The following is a 19732-nucleotide window of genomic DNA, read 5'->3' on the forward strand; positions in this document are numbered from 1 at the left end:
TGGCCATGGCCAGTGTGTCAATAATCCCCCTCTTTAAGGGACCTGCAGACACTAGTGTTGGGACATTCTTGCTGTTCAGATGTCTAGCTGACGTCTGATGCTTAAAACAGAGCATGCTTTCATCCCTTCGTGCATTGTCGTACGCCCCTGATGATTACTCTTAAAAGGGTGCCTCCGCTGCGCCGGGAAACAGTTGCTGGCCAAAGGAGAGGCAGCTTGCTTGCCTCAGCCTTCTTGAATGCCTAGACACTTCAGGTTTGCACCAGCCTGACCAAGCGGGACCATGTCTACTTTTGGGTACAGAAGAGAGCTCAGTAAATATGAAGATATTGATGAAGATGAGCTCCTCGCTTCTCTCACTGAAGAGGAGCTGAAGGAGCTGGAGCGGGAGCTTGAGGACATAGAGCCCGACCGTAACCTTCCGGTGGGACAACGGCAGAAGAGCCTGACAGAGAAAACGCCAACGGGGACTTTCAGCCGGGAAGCGCTGATGGCCTATTGGGAGAGGGAGACCAAGAAACTCTTAGAAGAAGAAAGACTGGGTGCGTGCGACAAGGTAAGATGCTGAGGCATTCACTGTTTCCTGGAAATATTTGGGCTGGTTCTCCGCTTGCATGATCTCACTGATTTTCTTACAGTCTCTTTTAGCATTTTTAAGGACTTTGTTAGCCATAATTTTGCTTGCTAAAGCACTATGTATTAGCTCAGAGAATTTTTACTCTCTCTAGAGGTTCCTTAAATGCTCAGTTGAGAACAGGAGTAAGTTCCATAAAAACTATCATTAGTGATTAAAATAGGAAAAATTTTAAAGGGCACGTCAGAAATTATTGCCAAGTAGTGATATGGAGTTTTGAATTTGATTGTATTTAAAAGCTTAAAGAAGTGCCTCTTCTTTTCCTTCAAAAAAATCAGTATTAGCTGCTGAGAGCATGTCAGGAAGGTAATTTTGAATATACACTATCTCAGAACTCGAGGAAGCAGCTGCCAGGCTCCGTGCTCACAAGAAGCCGTGCTGCAGCCAGCAGCTTACGTTGCTTTGTTCCTGCTGCCACGGCTCGGGAGTCTTCAGGCAACTGGACAATGTTTAAAAAGTAGCCTTGGGTAGAGTGATCAGCCAAACCATTTATCTTTATTCTCCCAAAACTAATAAATTGTATTTGTTAGGCAATTCATCTCCCCAGAATAAAAATGTTAATAATGAAGCCTGGTCCCTGAATCGGAAATGATCAGTACAGCTGGGCAGGACTGAAGGGCTCAGTCCTAGCAGGCAATGAGCACTCTCAGTGTAAGCTCATGTCTGTGTCAGCATCCCCTGGGACCTTGCTAAAACAATTTGTGAGTCTGAGATCTGTCAAAAAGCAACTTCGGTTTTCATATTGGCTCCATGTAATTTCAATGCAGAGTAATCACTTTGAGATATGAGTAGCTTTTTGATTTTTAATCACAGCTTCATACCAAGCTGAATCTCCTTAAAAAGACAAGTTTTTCCTATGTTTAAGTAAAAAATAATTTAAAAAATGGACTCAGAACTCTAACAGCCTTAATTCAGGTGCTCAGTTTATTTGCAAGGCAGTAACTGCAGTTTGTACATTAGATAAAATTTTTAAAAAAATTACCTGGATTAAATTAGCCTGCAATAATAATATACAGGATTTCTTTACACTTAAGCGTTCTCTCCTGCTCGTGAATGGTAGTGTAATGTCTTTGTAGGCAAATGCACAGACTGCTAGCTGTCATCAGACCATTAGTATCAGCTTGCAGATGTTGACTTCACTCCCTGTTTGTCAAGTCCTAGGTAGGCAATGGCAAGATTAATGTTTATTTCCAGCAGAGCCTGGAACTCGAAACCCAGACAGTTCCAAAAAACCCTCTCAACAGGTCTAGTTTGGTGTCTTATATAACGGCAGGATTTTTTTTCTTTTCTTTTTCCATGTCTATACAGCATTAGCAATAGGCACTGGCTAAAACTCAAAGTGCTATCAAAAGCCTTTGTACTTTGTGATGTGAGAAGAAACGTCCTAAATGCATCCGTAAATATGAAAATATTGACACGCTGATGGAAGGAGCACAAAGCCTCTCCCCACTGAAGGCAATAAGAAAGCTCCTTCTGAGTTTCTTGAAAGCAATTTTCTTCTTGCCCTCAACTGTCTGGAAGTTAGACACCTTATCTAAAATAGTTATTTGGGCTCTTTCTATAGTTAGTGTTGAGAGATCAGCCCCTCCAGAAGGCAAACATCCTGCAGATAGCCTTTTAGGGTGAGTGACTTGCCCTCCATAGACACCTACCCCTCTGCATTGGCCATCTTAGTGCTAGCTTTTCATCGAGTTACCGCTATGAAGAAAGAAGTCCTGCAGGCCTCTTGCAGCAATCCCGTGTGGAAATGTTGCTGTAAAAACAGAGCATGCCTCTATAGATCTGCAGAGAGAATAATACTCAATTCCAAAATTATCATGCAGGTTATTATGACATCAGACAGTGTATGTGTCAGGAAACCAATTTCCGCCTCTAACTCCATAAACAGCACCCCCAGAAAAGAAAAAAACTAGTATTTTTTTCGTTAATCTAGCATATTAACGGTTCATTTAGAGGCACCAAATGCTGCTTCTCTGCAGCTCTGTTGAAGACTGTATTATATATTTCTGGATAGATCAAAGCATAGACATGAAGATGGGTTCCTGGATGCCTGCTCTGTTCAGCTTTTAAAGGTCTGCATATATATATGGAAATTACAGATCCAAGTCCCATAATGAACCTGATTTGAACACAGCCCCGTTGCTATCTGTGGCAGAGCATCTCTCCGTCTAAGGATCTTCCTGCATGTGATTTGCAGAAGCAATGGGGCTGGACCCTGCAAGTCCTCCATGAGCAGGGCAGTGGGGCCAGATCCTGCAAGCCTTCCAGGTGCTGAACGCTCAGGAACGACGCTCAGGAATAGCTCCATGTCTTGCTTCATTAGAATCACAAATCTGCACATGTTGTAATTACCATCTATTTTGCATGTGTCCAAACAGAAACCTGCTTAAGATTGTGAAACAGTACTGTTCAATCGGTCATTACTATTATTTTAACATTCTCCTGTGTTTTTAGAGCCACATAGTTAAGCAAACTTAGAACTGCACGTTTTCTAAAAGCTGTCATGTTAGTAACTCTTCCTTTTTCCAGAAGAACAAAGTAGAACTGTTGTGTCTTTGCAGAGCGTACCCACTTTGTAAAGTACCCTCTAGTGTTTTACAAAGACTAAAATTTGAATGTTGCTAAAGCAGTGCATACAGAACAGTCATATTTCATCCAAAATTTTATAAATTTTTACAAATATAAATAAAAAGGCATATACTATTGCTGGTCCAATACACAAAACAGTCTTTTTCGGTAAGAATTTTACAGTTGGTCATAGATTGGGAGTCCAGTCATGGCCCATACAACACCGCCGTGCTTCTGGGGTCCTCCAGACGGGGAGCAGACCTTTCGCTGTTCCTGCACAAAGAACAGTCCTCTGCAACCATAGCTGCAGAGGGCACCAGCTGAGCTTTGAGAAATAGATCCATATTTGCTATTTTGGTGCCCACTGAACACACTAAAATAACCTTGGCGTTGAGAAAAACAGGCAGTTTACTCAGTAGGCAGTGAGTTATAACAAGTTACAGTATGGCAGCTGACCTGTGACAGCTGTCGGTGAGCACAATCTTAGCTCTTGGCAAACATTTTGGGCTTATTGACATGTGACTGCTTGTTACCTGTGGGAATGTGTCTGAATCTTTTCTTCACAAGTAGCTTCTAAGTGCTACATACAGTCTTCCTGACATGACTCCTGCAATTCTGTGTTGTTTAGCATGCTAATGTGTGCATTTACATATTTCTATTCTAAATCATGGCAGTCTTTAGCCTTTTTAGATGTCCTAAATGCAAGGGAGATGTCCCCCTATGCAAGGGAGTCTGAGCATAGACACAGATCTAATCCTTATGAAATCAGGAAACTTGTTTCTCATACATCATGCCCATTCTGAAATTGTGGTCTTATGTTTCTGTGGGCAAGGATGCAACTAACATCTCCTTCTGGACATGCCAACACATTAGAAAGTGTGAAGTATGTCCATGTTGCAATGTCTTGTATCAAATTTTCTCTTGGCAAAAGTCACTGATGTCAGTAAATCTGTTCCAATTTCTGCTAAGCATTTGTCTTTTAAAGAATATGAAAGAAATACTGTTAAAAATGTGCTAGTGCTGAAACATTTTCTCTGGGATTTATTTTTAGGTTTCAGTATAAACTTACATAGTTTCAAGATAATTTGTTTTGGTTTTTTTTTTTTGTGTAAAAAGGCAGTAGCTACATTACTGCAATCATGTTTAACACCCACATCTACCTTCCTGTTCAGGACTCTGAAGACATTCAGGACAATTCAGAAGACATTCAAGAAGAGTATTTCACAGAAAGCAATAGCGAAGTGTCTGAGGAGGCATATACTGAAGAGGATGAGGAAGAAGAAGAAGAAGAGGAAGAAGAGGAGGAGGAGGAGGAGGAGAATGAAGATGACAGTGATGATGAGGGTGAGGATGAGGAAAAACAAAATTCTGCAGCTGGTGAAAGACCTGAGGACGTCAGGAGTTCTGACCACATCAGACGCAAAAAATGTAACAGTGCAAAGGACAGTGACAACTTACTCAATGGCCACGATGGAAGAGACAGTGATAATCTGAGCTTAAAAAGCAGTGCCATCCACCCTTGTGGAAATCCAACAGTTATTGAGGATGCTTTGGAAAAAGTTAGGAGCAATGACCCTGACACCACAGAGGTCAATCTCAACAACATTGAAAACATCACTTCACAGATGCTTATACAATTTTCTCAAGCCCTGAGGGACAACACAGTGGTTAAGTCATTCAGCTTGGCTAACACGCATGCTGATGACAATGTTGCAATAGCTATTGCTGGTATGTTAAAAGTAAATCAGCATATAACTAGTCTGAATATTGAGTCCAATTTTATCACAGGCAAAGGAGTGCTGGCCATCATGAGAGCGCTGCAGAACAACAAGGTTCTAACAGAGCTGCGGTTCCACAATCAGAGGCACATCATGGGCAGCCAGGTGGAAATGGACATAGTTAAACTGTTAAAAGAGAACACCACTCTGGTCAAGCTTGGCTATCACTTTGACCTTGCTGGCCCAAGAATGAGCATGACAAGTATCCTGACAAGAAATATGGATAAACAAAGGCAAAAGCGTATGCAGGAGCAGCGGCAGAAAGGGACACCTCGGTCTTCACCTTATGTGTCACCTAAGAACTCACCTTGGTCCTCTCCAAAGCTCCCTAAGAAAGCACCAGCTCCTGCACCTCCACCGCCACCTCCACCTCCACCTCCACCTCCTCCTCCTCCTCCCCCAGTTATTGGCTAGAAGAAAGCACCAACCAGGAATATAGCTGAAGTCATCAAACAGCAAGAAAGCTCAAGAAAAGCCTTACAGAATGGACAGAAAAAGAAAAAAGGCAAAAAAAGCAAAAAACATGAGAACAGCATATTGAAAGAAATTAAAGATTCTCTAAAATCAGTCTCAGACAGAAAATCGGAGGAAGGTTCACGACCCTCCACCCGTCCCTCTACTCCACAGAGGTCTCTCCATGACAACCTTATGGAAGCAATTCGGGCAAGCAGCATAAAGCAATTAAGGCGGGTAAGTAAATCATATTTCAGTAACTGATTGTGGCTCAGGTATAGCACAAGCTCAATTAATTTTAATATATCTATACTTAATAAAAAAAAAGTATAAATGTGAGCTTAAGAAAACATTTGAGAGGAGACCTTTCTCTGATTTTACTTCTATTCAACTGTGGTTTTGAATTGGGGTTTTGAAAGTGGGGTAATTTCCTGAGTTCAAGGTTGTTACAGGAGATGCCGCGTGGCACGGGGTTCTTGAGCATGTGTCTCCGGTATGAATTTTGCCATCCAGACTGTACACAAATGTAATGAACACCCTTCCTACCTCCCTTTTGTAGGTGGAAGTACCAGAAGCCCTTCGGTGAGAGCCTGGACAACAGAGAAGCAGAGCACTGCAGTGGTTAAGAGAAGGTGACTTGTCTGTTCACTGGTGGTAACACACTGTGTATCAAGCTGCTTCCAAAGTATGCTCTTAGATTCAAGCCATTTCTCTTTTATTTCAAAGAAATAAGCCTGCTAAATACAAAACAATGCTTTAAGGATACATTTGCCTTGTAATCTGTAAATATGGAAATAATTTTTTATTTAATGAGATTTCTATGGAGAAAATGCTGCTTATTTAGATATTCTTTTCAATATCTGATTGCACATCACTGGACAAGTTCTTCACATTGAGATTTAATAGTTTACCAGTCTGTGGTTTCTTCTTTTTATTTTTTTTTCCCCATGAATTTACAATAAACGTGGTTTGAAGCTTTCAAGCAGACACATAGTCCTGGATTTCTGTGAGTGAAAACCTACCAGATGTTTGTGTCAAGTTCAAGAGCATTAGGGAATCTCCTCGGAAAGAACCTGAGATCTTTCTCAGCTGTACCCCCCAAGCCTGCTTGGAAGGTAATACCTGAGCCAAGACGTTAGTGCAGTTTCCTACTGAAATGGGAAAAAGTGGTTCATAAGGCCATATACAACTGAAATTAAGCTGTGGCTTGTGCCAAGTCACTGGTGTTGTGTACCAGGTCCCAAACTTTGATCTAACAGAAGGCAAAGTGGGTGATGAACAGAGCTACAATTCATGTTAACGCAAAGTTTAAAAATTAGCATAGATATTTTAAGGATGCAGCAGAATTATTCAGCTGGGACCTATTCAGTACAACTGCACACGGCTGTATCTAGGCAGAACTAACCCCAGTGCAGACACTTGGTCAGACTGAGAAACCTGAAAAGCGGTCTAGCATTCAGGTGGAAAAAGACTTTGATGTGATAGCAGCTGAACAGTAAGTGGAGTGTGAACTGTCAATATGATATGGTGGAAGCAGAGCCAACATCATTTGGAGATGCGCGGCTGGAGGTATCACATCGCAGGCAATGGCACCTCGTGTAGTACTAGACATCTCCCTCTCTCAGATCAGTTATGGTTCCGAGTGCTTCAGCTAGTGTGAATGTAGCAATAACACGAAGAAAATTGACCGGTGGCCAAAATGTTGAAAGGCAAGAGGGGCTGTATGTTTAGAAGCACTACTAAAGATTAAGCAGTTTGCTCACTTCAGCAACAAATAGCAGAATCAGTATTTGTTTTACCTAAAACTACACCAAAGAGAATTACTTATGGTTGCCTAGCATTGCAGTAGTACTGAAAAGATAGGTAAGCTTATATCTAGAAATATTAATGAGACAGGAACAAATTACTGGAGGGAAATGAAGCAGAACAGAGAGGGAGTCCGTTGGTGAATTGCTGGGAATGTTACTGTTATGGCAAGAAAACAGTGAAGATACCTTTTGCTTTTGTATCTGTTGAGTAATAGAACATATCAAAAGCAATTTAGAATTGACTGAAACACTTTCAGACATTTTTCCTCTTGTCTTGGGATCACAACAACTCATGAGTATCACAGGAAATATGGCAGGTACAATTAGTCTTTAGCTGCTTTTGTAATTGCCATAGGGTCTCATAGCATAAAAATTAACCTATGGTCAGTCTCTCATGACTAAGTGGAAGCTGGAGCTTGGAATCTTCTGAGGGTGGAAGCAGTGCTGGAATTCAGACCACAGTCAGGAGGACACTTACGACCTCAGACCCAGTCCCCAGCAGTTTTGTAAAGGATGAAAACCAGCAAAATGTTTAATCATATGCCAGAAGGAGCTAAGCAGTTGCTTATGAAAGACAGGGAGGGAACTCAGGGAAAGCGCTTGGTGGAAGGCAAGAAAATGCTTCAAAAAAACAAAACCAAGCCTTCAAGGAAAGAGGGAGGGTGAAAAGTTAGGAGACTAGTTGTATGGAAGGTGAAAACTGATATAAGAAAAAGAAGATGATATAGAAGAAAATGAATACTTAAAAGTGGCAGATAAGAGAAGAATTCAGAGGAAGAAAACCTAGATAAAAATAAAAAGGGAGGTAAAATTCAACTTTCAGGTTGATAAGAGCTGGTGGAGTTGTTCTTTGCAGTAAGGGATGACAATGGGCACAGCCCTTAGGAGAGTTTGGCTGGAGCTGCTGACTGCGATTGCTGACAAGGGGCTCATCGGTCCTCCCTGGTGTGAGGCCTGTGTGGAGATCAGTGTTTCAGCTGAAACATGAAGTCATGGAAGCAGCGGCTGCATCTGGTTATTTAAGCTCCCACAGTACACGCCTTCACAAATGTCAGTCCTGTACCTTAGCCAAAGTCTAATCTGGGTAATTACCTTCTGCCTACATACATTTCACAGCAGTTTCACTTGGAGGCATTTCAAGGCCTGTCTCTTGCAGAGCCCTGAGGCAGAGCCTCCAAAACCACCTAGTTAAGGTTTTGATGCCCTGCTGAAGGGAGAGGCAGCCACCTTCCCTCCAAGGCTGGGTCCCTGTGGCCAACACTGTCAAGCTCCCTCATGGATGCTTCCAAAGAGTGATCTGTTTTAGTTTCAGATGAGCACCTTCCATACTCTTCCCTTGAGTCACAGAGAGGCGAGTCATCTCCTTTGAAGGCCTGACTGCCTCTTGTTTGACCTGTAAGGAAGTTGGACCCTGGGTCAGCTCCTGCACATCCAGTGCTATGTCCCCATCTGAGCTGGTCATGGTGCCCAGACAAGGCAGCCCTGGGATCCAGGCGTGCTCCTTTTTTGGACTCGTAGGGCTCCCTGCAGTGGGTGGCCATCTACTTTCTCTCAAAGACCAGTCAGAGAAACAAATACACAAAAATCATGGAACCAAAGAATGAATCATAGAATCATAGAATGGCCTAGGCTGGAAGGGACCTTGGAGATCATTTAATCCAGCCTCCCTGTTGCCAGGGACACCACCTGTTGACTAGATCAGGCAACACATGGGGACCGAATGGGAATAGAATGGTTTGGCTTGGAGGGGACCTTAAATATAATTTAGTTCCAAGCCCACTGCCATGGGCCGGGCCACCTTCTGCTAGACTAGATTGCTCGAAGTCCTGTCCAACCTGGCCTTGACCAGTTCCTTGAAATCTGTCAGAATGAATTGATCAGCAGTAAAAGTGCTGCAAAGGATAACCATGTTTTTGGTGAGGTAAAGGGACTGAAGAGGTAAAGAAACAGGAGAGGATAATGGTTATGATGTCTTTAGGAGTAGATGATATGTCCTATGAACATTGTTTATCTCCTCATAAATTGCAGAAATAACCAGCCCAGTGAAGAGCAGAAATACTGTAGCTTCCCGAGTAAGAAAAAAAACCCCAAACCCTGCCTCCCCTATTTACATAGAGCCAAATGTTTCCTGTGGGTGTTCCCCCAGATTCGGGCTGGGAGGGTGGACTGGATACTGTGCAGACCACACAAGTTTCCTACTGTGGTTGAGACTGACATGGGACCCTCCCACCACCCCACAGCTACCCAGCTGTGCTGCTGCAGGGGCGATCTGCCACCAGCAGCACCAAGCAAGGGATGCAGCCTTGAGTGGTGGCCAGAGACTATGCTAGCCTGTGAAGCCGTATGCTCCAGGTAGTCCGACACGCAGGCACTACCTCCACTGCAGCCCCATGCTTTGGCTCTTCTCCTTAACTTGTGTCCATGTGTGCCTCTGTGTGGTGTGACACGGTGTGGAAGAGCTGACCTACCAAAATGCCAGAAATACCAGAGCTTGGCTGTTACATGTGATTCCAGTATTTGGCCCTTTATTTTGTGTCTTCTCACCTAGGGAAGAGTCTGAGCTTATAGAAAGTGAAGAAGCTTACAAAAATCCAAGAGACTTTATTTCCATGTCTTCTGGAAGTTTCCTGCCTCCTATTGAGTTCCCTATTAGACGTCCTGGACAGTGACCCACGTTGCAATTGGGGGGGGGGTGGTGTTAGCTGGGAGGTGGAGTTGCTGGTCCAACAGCCCTGCAGAGGTGCTTCCTTCCCAGCAAGGAAGGCTTCATCCAGGAGAGGCCACATCCATTTCTGGAGGCCAGGTCTGTGCTGCAGGCAGCCAGGAAGCCAGAGAAGCTGGTGCAGCACAGCTGAGCACGGCTCGCTGGGAGGGTGGATGTCCCGGGGCATGGGAGGCTGCAAGTCAGAGGTTATGGCCAAAGCCTCTCCCTTGCCCTCATGTTAGCACAACACAGGTGCAGCCCTCCCAGCACAGAAGAGATGCTGTGAGTATTCAAGACTTCTATGCCACCATTCATACAGTTTCCTCAGATTTATGGAAGTAATGATTAAGGCAGAACAGCTCCACAGCCAAAATAGAGTTCTTGTCTCAGGTTGTTTACAGAGTGACACATGAGGGGGGTACCTGCAATGGCTGAATGTAAGGGGAGAAGTAGCTCCAAGAACTATTCCCAAGTGCAGGCCCACATGAAACATCATCTGGAAGAGTGTGTACAATTCCAGTAACTGACAGCCAGGAAAAAATTGTTTGGGAAAAGGCAGAAAATGGCTAGGATAAGTGGGGAACTGGAGAGGCTGTCCTATGAGAGAGATGAGAACAGGTGGTGAGATCAGTCTAGCCAAACAAAGGCTTAAGAGGATTTCAGCTCATATCTATAAATACTGCAAAGGGGAAAGAGCTACAGGGGAATGTTAGCAGGGGGGGGAAAAAAAGGAGAGAGAAAGAAACTGTGTATGACTGCATTTGGATCAGAAATTAGAAGACATTTCCTAACTCTTAGAACAAGAAGGTTCTTGCAACAGTGGTTCCCTTAAAAAGGAATGAGCTAATTTACCAACTTACTGTTAAAAGAATGCAACAGGCTTATGAAAAGGATGGGTGCTTTCATCAGGAGAAGCCTGGAGCTGGTAACACAGAAGCTTCTGCAGTTGTTATTTTAATGATCTTAGATGTGATAACTCTATAGGATCTGCAAGCCAAAATAGTATTAAAAGTTGTAAAAATTTCCTACAATTTGTGGTAAGATGCTTTATTTTCAAATCCATGCAGATCAGAGGTAACTTTAGAAACAGACTACCACATGGAAGTCAAAGTCTTCCACTCAGTGCTGGATTAATACCATCTACCAACAGCTCAATGCCAACAGATAAGCCCAGCCCTGCATTGAAAACAGAATTAATATTTAGATTACTTCTTGAGGAGTTATAGCTAAAGTTTGTTTTGTCTGGCCAGTTCAATGACTTAATTTTGAATGTTACATTCTCAAATGGGGTGATGATAATGGTGCTTTACATGCTAGGAGAGAACCTGCAACCAAGAGACAAAGCCTCGTTCAGAAGTTAAATTGTGTGCATCTATCAATGAGAAGATGCTCTTTAGAAGCACTTGGTGATTTGGAGTGGCTGCTTTTGTACAAGCAGTGTGAGATATTTTTCTTTTAAATGAGTTTCTGAACTAGACTGGGATTTTTTCAGTATTGTGAAAATTTTGTTTTATCAGATAATTTTCTTGCTTTTGGAAATAGAAACAACTCATGCTTAATAGCCGATCTTCATCATCTGAGGGGACACATCTCAACATGCCACCTCTTGGCTGACACTTGGGCTTCCCTGTCCTCAGCCTTATCCCAAGCTGCCAAGACCCAGAGTCACGAAGGAGGAAGATCACAGGTGAGGGGTGCCATCACAGCTGGGGTACGTGAAGTGAAGGTATGAAACTGGACAAAGCGAGTGAGCTACTGGTAAGGGTTAGCTTGTCCAAAGAAAAGCAACAAAGCTAGTGAAGGGACTTGAGAACAAGTCTTATGAGGAGCGGCTGAGGCAACTGAGGCTGTTTAGCTTGGAGAAAAGGAGGCTGAGGGGAGACCTTATCGCTCTCTACAACCACCTGAAAGGAGGCTGTAATGAGGTTTGTGTTGGTCTCTTCTCCCAAGTAACAAGTGATAGGACAAGAGGAAACGACCTCAAGTGGCACCAGAGATGTTTAGATTGGATATTAGGAAAAATTTCTTAACGAAAATAGTTGTCAAGCATTGGAACAGGCTGTCCAGGGAAGTTGTTTGAGTCACCACCCATGCAGGTATTTAGACATGTACATGAGGTGCTTAGGGACATGGTTTAGTGGTGAACTTGGCATTGCTAGGTTGGACTTAGTGATCTTAAAGGGTTTTTTCCAACATAAACGATTCTATGATTGTATGGACCAACTATTTCCTCTCAGTCCATGCTGCAATGCAGCTTGCCAGGTCTGTCCTATGACGGGAGTGCAGGCTGAAGGTCCATCACAGCTTTGGGTCTGTGCACTGCACAGCAGATGAGGGTTTTATCTTTTTTTCTGTGAAGATAGTGGAGAAATAGGGCAACTGTCACCAACCAACTATGGGGTAGCCCATGTGTTATCAGACCCAGAGTTAACTGTTCTGTGTGAAAAGGATGTCAATGGATTTCTAAGAGGTAAGAGAAGCACAGCCCATGATCCGGTGCAGGAAATTTTCTAAATCAGATGAAGCAGCCCACAAGGACAGGAATCCCAAGGCTGGCTCAGTTGTGCAAGAATGCCACTGAAATGAAGACATGCCATTTCTGTCATCTAGTTACCTAAGAAACAAGCATATAAGGAACGGAAAGGAGAGTCAGATATGCTTACTCACCCTGAGAAGGATAAATTGGGGCTGTTTCCCAGGAGTGGCCCAGGAGAAAATTGCACCAGACTAACCAGGTATAACCTCTGTCCATCAGACTGTTTTTCTTGTGTGGGAGATACTTGGAGTTTCAATTCCTTAGGTAAGAAATTTATCCCTTCTGCACCCCATTATGCCTTTCTGCTGAGAGCATTAAGTCAATCCACCCATAGAGGGCTTTTCTTTCCAGGCCTTTTTTCTGAGAAGCTTTTGGAGCCACAGCTTTATTTTTCTCATTAACATACTCATGGCTGTCAACGAGCTGCAGTTAAAGCAGTGAATTTCACAGGCACCTGAAGGAAGTGTTTGTGTGTACAGAGTGGGGTCACTCCTTTTGCTCGGTCTCAGCTTACCGCTCGTCAAATCAGTGAAACGCGCACATGTTGCCGTGTTTCACAAACAAGTTGGAAGGCAACAGTGCTCATGTTTCATGCGTTCTTGAACACTTCCGCCCAGCTCCAGCTCTTTGCTTTCATCCTCACCAAGTCTGCCCTGACCATGCAGCAGATTGGGGAGTCTCGATGGTGTAGGGAGGGCAGATCCAGGGAAATTCTGCCCGTGTTGTGAGCTGGTGAGACAGGCAACAGTGTCCAGGTGGTTTGTGACGGCACAGGCAGCACTCAGACAGGGCAAGTATTCTTGTCTTTCATCCAGATTTGTTGCACAGGCTTGGGTGCCTCACTAGCCTTTGTTACATGACTTTTGGTCTGCTCCCATTCATCTATGGTGGGCCCTGTAAGCTTCCCTACCACATCCCATGGCAGGCTTATCTTTTGTGTAGCCAGTCAAACTTTTCAGCTTCGAGTGATCCCAAACAGTCTAAGTGAGATCAAATCACTCCAGATTATCTCAATACCTGGACTTCAGGTGCAACAGCAGTTGGAGCAACTCTGGGAGAATTTTGCAGCTTTCGATCAGCACTGTTGTGGTCCCTGTTGCCCTCTTCATGCTTACCTGTCGGTACATCGCTGCTCCCTCTCTCACACCAAACCTGCCAGTCAGTCGGTTCAAGCAGCACCAAAAGAAACCCAAAAAAACCCCACCAAACCCAACCAGAAAATAAAAATAAAATCAAACAAACAAAAAGAAAAACTGTTCTGGCTTGGTTCCCCAGACCTCTCACTGCAGGTTCAGCGCTATGTTGCTGTACAGGGGAGGTGGTGGGAACTTCAGGCCAGGAACAGAGGGTGGACTGCATCAGGCAGCATAGATTTATCTTGGCTTAAATTGTTCTGGATCCATACCCTAAGCTCTTTGTGACAACAAAACCGTGGATGTTGATAGCCCATCACAGCTGAGCAGCCCGCATCACCCCACCATGCCGCTGGCTCCTGCTCTCAGATTCCCACCAAGATGAATCCCACAGGTTGCATGGACAACTGAGTTCACAGCTGGGTATCAGACAATCCTGAGCTCTAATCCTGCTCTGCCAGCTCCATGTTGTGGAGCACATGGTGTGCCTCAAGGGCATTGAGTAGGTTGTGTCAGCTTCCTATCTCTGTAGAACATAAAAATTAGTTATACAAAGAACTTCCAGAGTGGTTTTGCTCCAGTAATGAAAACAGTCCTTAAAAATATGCCGTGGATGGAGCTCCTAGTCTTCCTAAATGGTCACCTATTGGAAAGTCTTCCTTTAGTGTTTAGTCATTTTCTCAGGTGGCAAGTAAGCCCATTGCTTTACCATCCATACTGGACATAGAAGACCATTCATACTGGATAGTCATCATTTGGCTACCTCAGAGTGGCAACATGTGGCCTGATCTGTGAGTTTAGTGCTATAAAATGCTGTATCTTATTCTACCATTCAGTTAAATGGCAGGGTGACCAGACCTGTTCAATGCCGAGGGTGCTGGGTGTTATGGTGGTCATCCATTCAAGAGCTAACAGGGCCCAGAGCTCATTGCATGGTTAGCTAGCTGTGATCCCATCGAGTGAGAGTAATTCTGAAGCAGTCAACTATTCCCCCTGCAGTGTGCCACTCCGCAGCTCCTCAGCTTTGTTCTCCACCAGAAGAGACATGAGTAACTGGAAATAAGGTGTTAGTGTCACATTTGGGGGTTGTGAGAGACTATAAAGAAGGATGTCTCAAACAGCCAGGGTCCTTTTCTTATCTTACCATTGGGCCTGATGAGGTAAAATCCCAAAGATGGGAATGGGCCCCTATAGTGATGGTCTGACTGCTTTGTACTTTGTTGACTTCACATTAACCATAAACTGATCAATGGAGCAGCACAATAGTCAAACTGCACATGCTCAAAGTGAAACTATGGTCAGGCAAGTTACAGGGGAACCTGATCACCAGAGACCACCAGAGACCCCCAGAAGATCCCCCCCAGGCAACTCCTCGACTCATTTGAGGAATCTTCTAGAAGATGCCACAGTGCCTGCATGGATATTAATGCAGACTCCACCCATAGGAGGGGACTACGTTTGCCAAACACCATAAAAATGCAACTTATTGAGCTATAGGTAGTGCTCTACTATTCTGGATCCAAAATCACTGCTGGACAATATTAGAACCCAGGGTGGTGATATTTCTTTCAGGGGGGACCTTAACACTCTTTACAGCTGTCTGAAGGGAGGTTGCAGTCAGGTGGGGTCGGGCTCTTCTCCCGGGCAACCAGTGGCAGGAGGAGAGGGTACGGCCTGAAACTGCGTCAGGGGAGGTTTAGGTCGGATCTCAGGAAGCCCTTCCTCATGGAGAGGGTGCTCAGGCACTGGGATGCACTGCCCAGGGAAGTGGTGGAGTCACCGTCCCTGGAGGTGTTTAAGGAGAGGCTGGATGTGGCACTTAGTGCCCTGGTCTGGCTGATGTGACGGTGTTGGGTCATAGGCTGGACTTGATGATCCCGGAGGATTTTTCCAGCCTCAACGATTCTGTGATTCTATCTCCTTTCCCCTCTGCTTTTCCTTTTTCTCTCTCTCCTTTCTCTTAACCACTCTATCTCTCTCTAATACAAAACCCATATTCACAATCCCTTCATTAGCTGTTGCTTGTTACTCATTGCTCAGTAAATGACATTTTCTAATTGTTGGTGTGGTTGCACCTCTTATGTTGTCTGTGGGTATTGTAAACCCACAAGCCCAGGGGTCACATTAGTCCAGACATGACAGGGGTCTGCATGATCCAGGATTGCTCTCCCATTACTTACCTTGCCTCTCAGCATTCTGATACTGTCTCAGGGTTGTGTTGACACCAGCAGAGCCTCCTGGGGTAAAGTGGTGAAGGGGTGGTAGGTGCAGAGGCAGTTCTTTCGTCAGCCATAGGCCAATTCGTTACTTCCAGGGTGGAATTTCTGATCAGTGAGAGAACCAGCCTGATCCTCCAGGTTGAAAGTGATGCTGCTGCAGTGGGACTCACATGCCCGAGACCACTCAAAACAAAGACGTGAACTTTATTCTGTTTTATTTCAATGACTGTTTAAAAACCTCCTTGCCAAATCAGCCTCTCTACAAGCTGATAAATACTTACCCCCTCTCCAAATGGAGTGGTGCTCTCAAGAAAATTTCAGTTTGCTTTATTTATAGGATATTTCCTTGTTTGAAATTCAAGGTTAATGCATCTTTTGGGCAGATTCTGAGAGTCTCTCTCTCTCATTTGCTTTTCATGAAAAAGTCTGAAAGGTTCATTTCATCCTCGGGCAAATGGTGAAACCATTCTGTTCTTCAACAAGTCATGGGATGGAAAACCTCTGCAGGGCCATTCAGTTTTCTCTCTGGGGTTGGAAGACCTGCCATGATCAACGTGCAAAGGAGAACGAGGATTCACATGTGTCAGCCTCTCTCCAGTCTTGAGGCTGTGGGAGGTCTCTGGGGCCGTTGTTAACGTTCAAAAGCAGGTAATGGACCTGGGTATGATTTTTCTGACAGAGAACATCATACTTTAAAAGCAGCACATCTGATTTAGTTGAAACCAACTGGGAATGACCTGAAGGCAGATCAGGAGTTGCATAATTTATTATAGTCAGCTTTTAAGTGAAATTAGGGATTTAGTCTGGAAATGCTGTTGAAGCTGTAGCTCCAACCTGATTACCTGCCTCTTTATATGAGATATTCTATAATGCTTTAAAATGCAAACACTGAGCTAACCAGTGGCAGAATTTCCTGTGTGGTCTCAGCACAGCTGCCTGTGAGCAAGACTCCCACTGCAGTAAGCAGGGGAAGGCTGCATAAAAGTATATGCAGAACTGAGGATGCCAAGTACCCCTATTTGCTTCCCCAGCAAGGAGTATGTGAGGGATCACCTTGCTGTGAGATGGAGGTGGGCACTGTCTGCCAGTGATCAGACTTCTCGCTCGAAGGGCTTCCTCACCAGCTTGGCCTCCACGCTGCACAGCACTAAGACAGGTTTAATTATCGTGAGATTTTCTTTTGTCTTTCCACGTCTCTTCCCATTCCTCCAATTACCACTTTCAAAATTGTGGATGAAGCACGCTCTGTCGCTTCCATTTTCTCTTGCTGTCACTTCCCTTCATTTCACTGTTTTGCGTAGAAGAGGCTTGCTTTATTTCCCTGTGTGCCCTGGGACATTTGTCTGTTTAATAACTCTCTCAGAGACATACTCAGTGTGATCCAAGTGTTATCAGCTTGGGCTCAGGGTGCTCTCATCAATGTCAGTCCTTTCCTCACACCTCTCTGTGCTGGCCTCCACATTGTTGTGTCAAAAGACACTCTGCAACCTTTGCTTTCCCCTTTAATCCTCACTGGGCATTGTGAGGGTCATGGGAGTTTTAAGTACATGAAGTAAGGGAAAAGCCAAGCCTAAACCATGAAGACAGTCTGAATCAAAGCTCCATCAAGCTGCTTTTCCTTCCCACTAGCTCTGAACCAGAAAAAAGAGTAAGACATCTTTTCATCTCATGTCTCATTACTCATGAATACTGTAATTCCTAGCACATATCACACAGGCTTTTAGAACTCTGAACGTGTTTCAGGTAGAGGGTCCTGTCCTGGTGGTTGGAAATGTGACAAACATAAATGAGATGTTTCTCTGGTGGATAAAGATGGATAAAATGGAAACTTCCCCTATGAACCTAAATAAAAGCTGTTCAGCATTGTTTTAGCTAAAGCAAAAACATCCACAAAGCATTTTTAATACAGATTTGTGCTTGTCTGTATTCTAAAAATATCTCTTTTTTTAAGGTTTTATTGGAAAGCAGCTACATGATCACTTGCACCATGTATAAAATATATAATTGCAACTTGGAGGAGAAAGTAAGTTTGTTCTGGTATTAAAAACTGTCTATCAGAAGAATTTGGTAAATATAACGCAGCATGCACTATCAGCCTGATTTTTATTTAAAATGCCTTCTCCAATACCATAGGGTTATGTTCTTTATGTAGCTCCAGCCTCTGGATGGCCAAACAATCGCCCCCGTTACAAAGGCCAAATGTTTTGCTAGCTTGCAAAATTGCCAAACCTGTAATATGAACTCGTGGATCTCTTGATATATTCTCGTACAGACGGATGTCTTTCTGTGTAATGGGGCACTGCCTCAGAAAGCCTAACAAATCCCTTCTTGAGCCTGTAATTCCAGTCTTTGTTTCTGCTCTGTGAATTCTGCCAGATGCTCACATGCCTCAGAGAGAGAAGTCTGGAGGCTCTGAGCATACGTACGGTGTAAATCGCCTCACATGCTCCCATCTCTGGTGTAACCTTGTGTTTTGTATCTCAGCTAGGTTGTTCTGTGCAACAGCACACATTTAAGAAGCACCAGTCATGAAATGCAGACAACCCCACCCCATGTGTCCCCTGCAGGTGCATGGGGCTGCCCGGTGAATATTACAAAAGCCAACCCTATGGGGACTCACTCACAAGAAATTCATCGCCTCACCAAACCTGTGGCTGATGTCTCACACCAATTAAACACCAATTCTTCTCCGAGACTGAGACTATTGCTAGACTGTACCGCTGCGTTTGCTGTTGCTGGGCGTGGGAGCCCATCTGCATCCAGAACATCCCAACAGTTTGACTGACTGAGCCCATACCATGACTTCAGCTTAGTAGCTTGAAATGGACAGTTGGACTTGATGATCTTAGAGATCTTTTCCAACCTTAATGATTCTAGGGTTCTATGAAAGATTCCACGACCCAATAATATGGTAATAGGGAGCAATAGGTAGAGCACATACCTTTATCACAAAATCCTGCAAAAGCCTTGGTGAAATGAGCCTTCTCTGTTTGCAACTTAAGCAGTAACGTTATTCCCTGAACCCTTTACAGAACCTATTCCACACCAATCTAGTCAATGTTAGGAAAATGCTTAGAAGTCCAGAATGAAATGCTGGCACATGTAAGCAGAGAATAACCAATATTTAAACTGAATGAGAACCTTACTTCGGGGTTAATAAGTCTATGAAACAGCAGGACCTTAAGCTGTGCTGGGCAGAAACATTTTGCCAGTTTCAGTACAATTAGTCACACAAAAGACAAAGGTTTCGTGTTTTAGTTTCCTTCTTTAATGCTGCAAAATAGATGTTGCTATATTAGAATCCAACTGTCTTCATAGTAATAAAACAGGAGGTCATATTTAAAGAGCTGCGTTTGCCCTTGTGTTTCTTGGAAGACCTCTCTGTCTCTAAGCTGACAGTACAGCTGTTCACTGAAAATTATGCAGAAAGATTAATAAAATCTTAGTTGGGATCTTAGAATAATAGGCAAGTCCAACAGTTTTATGTAAGCACGGATCATATTGTTTGGCTGAAATAGGTGACACGTTTTTACCCTGTGGCTGTAGTATTTATCAAGCGCAAATAGCAGAAAAGAAATTTAATAGAGGAAAGTAAATCAATCTGATTTCAGCTGTGTCCAGTCACAATTTCTTGTGTCCCATGATGATCTAAGAGGCTGGGGGATAGAGTGTGACCGACCCCAAGGCAAAAAAATTATCACGCACTTCAAAGCTATTGGCTGCTTTCCCTCAAACAAAAGTCAGAGCTTTAACGTGTGTCCTGATGAAAACAGGATGGCCCCTTTCAAACCGAGATGACAGTGACAGCCAAGGCAGTAAGACGAAACCAGCAGGAGCCAGCACACACAGAGCTGCAGTAAATCCAAGCCATAAACAGAATGCCTCCTGTACTTAACTCT

The 19732-nt window shown here is 43.9% G+C and overlaps 1 protein-coding gene across 1 annotated transcript; it reads left to right on the plus strand.

The window, feature by feature from the left end:
- Positions 1 to 232: 232 nt before the first annotated feature.
- On the plus strand, positions 233 to 6418 carry LMOD2 (leiomodin 2 (cardiac)). Its single transcript, XM_009866133.1, is given in 3 exon segments — positions 233 to 556; positions 4375 to 5670; positions 5993 to 6418. Coding segments are annotated over 3 exon segments (1596 nt in total). The 5' UTR covers positions 233 to 283; the 3' UTR covers positions 6020 to 6418.
- The last annotated feature ends 13314 nt before the right edge of the window (positions 6419 to 19732 follow it).

The sequence above is a fragment of the Apaloderma vittatum genome, unplaced genomic scaffold, assembly GCF_000703405.1.
Source record: "Apaloderma vittatum isolate BGI_N311 unplaced genomic scaffold, ASM70340v1 scaffold3753, whole genome shotgun sequence".
In the NCBI taxonomy this organism is placed as follows: Eukaryota; Metazoa; Chordata; class Aves; order Trogoniformes; family Trogonidae; genus Apaloderma; species Apaloderma vittatum.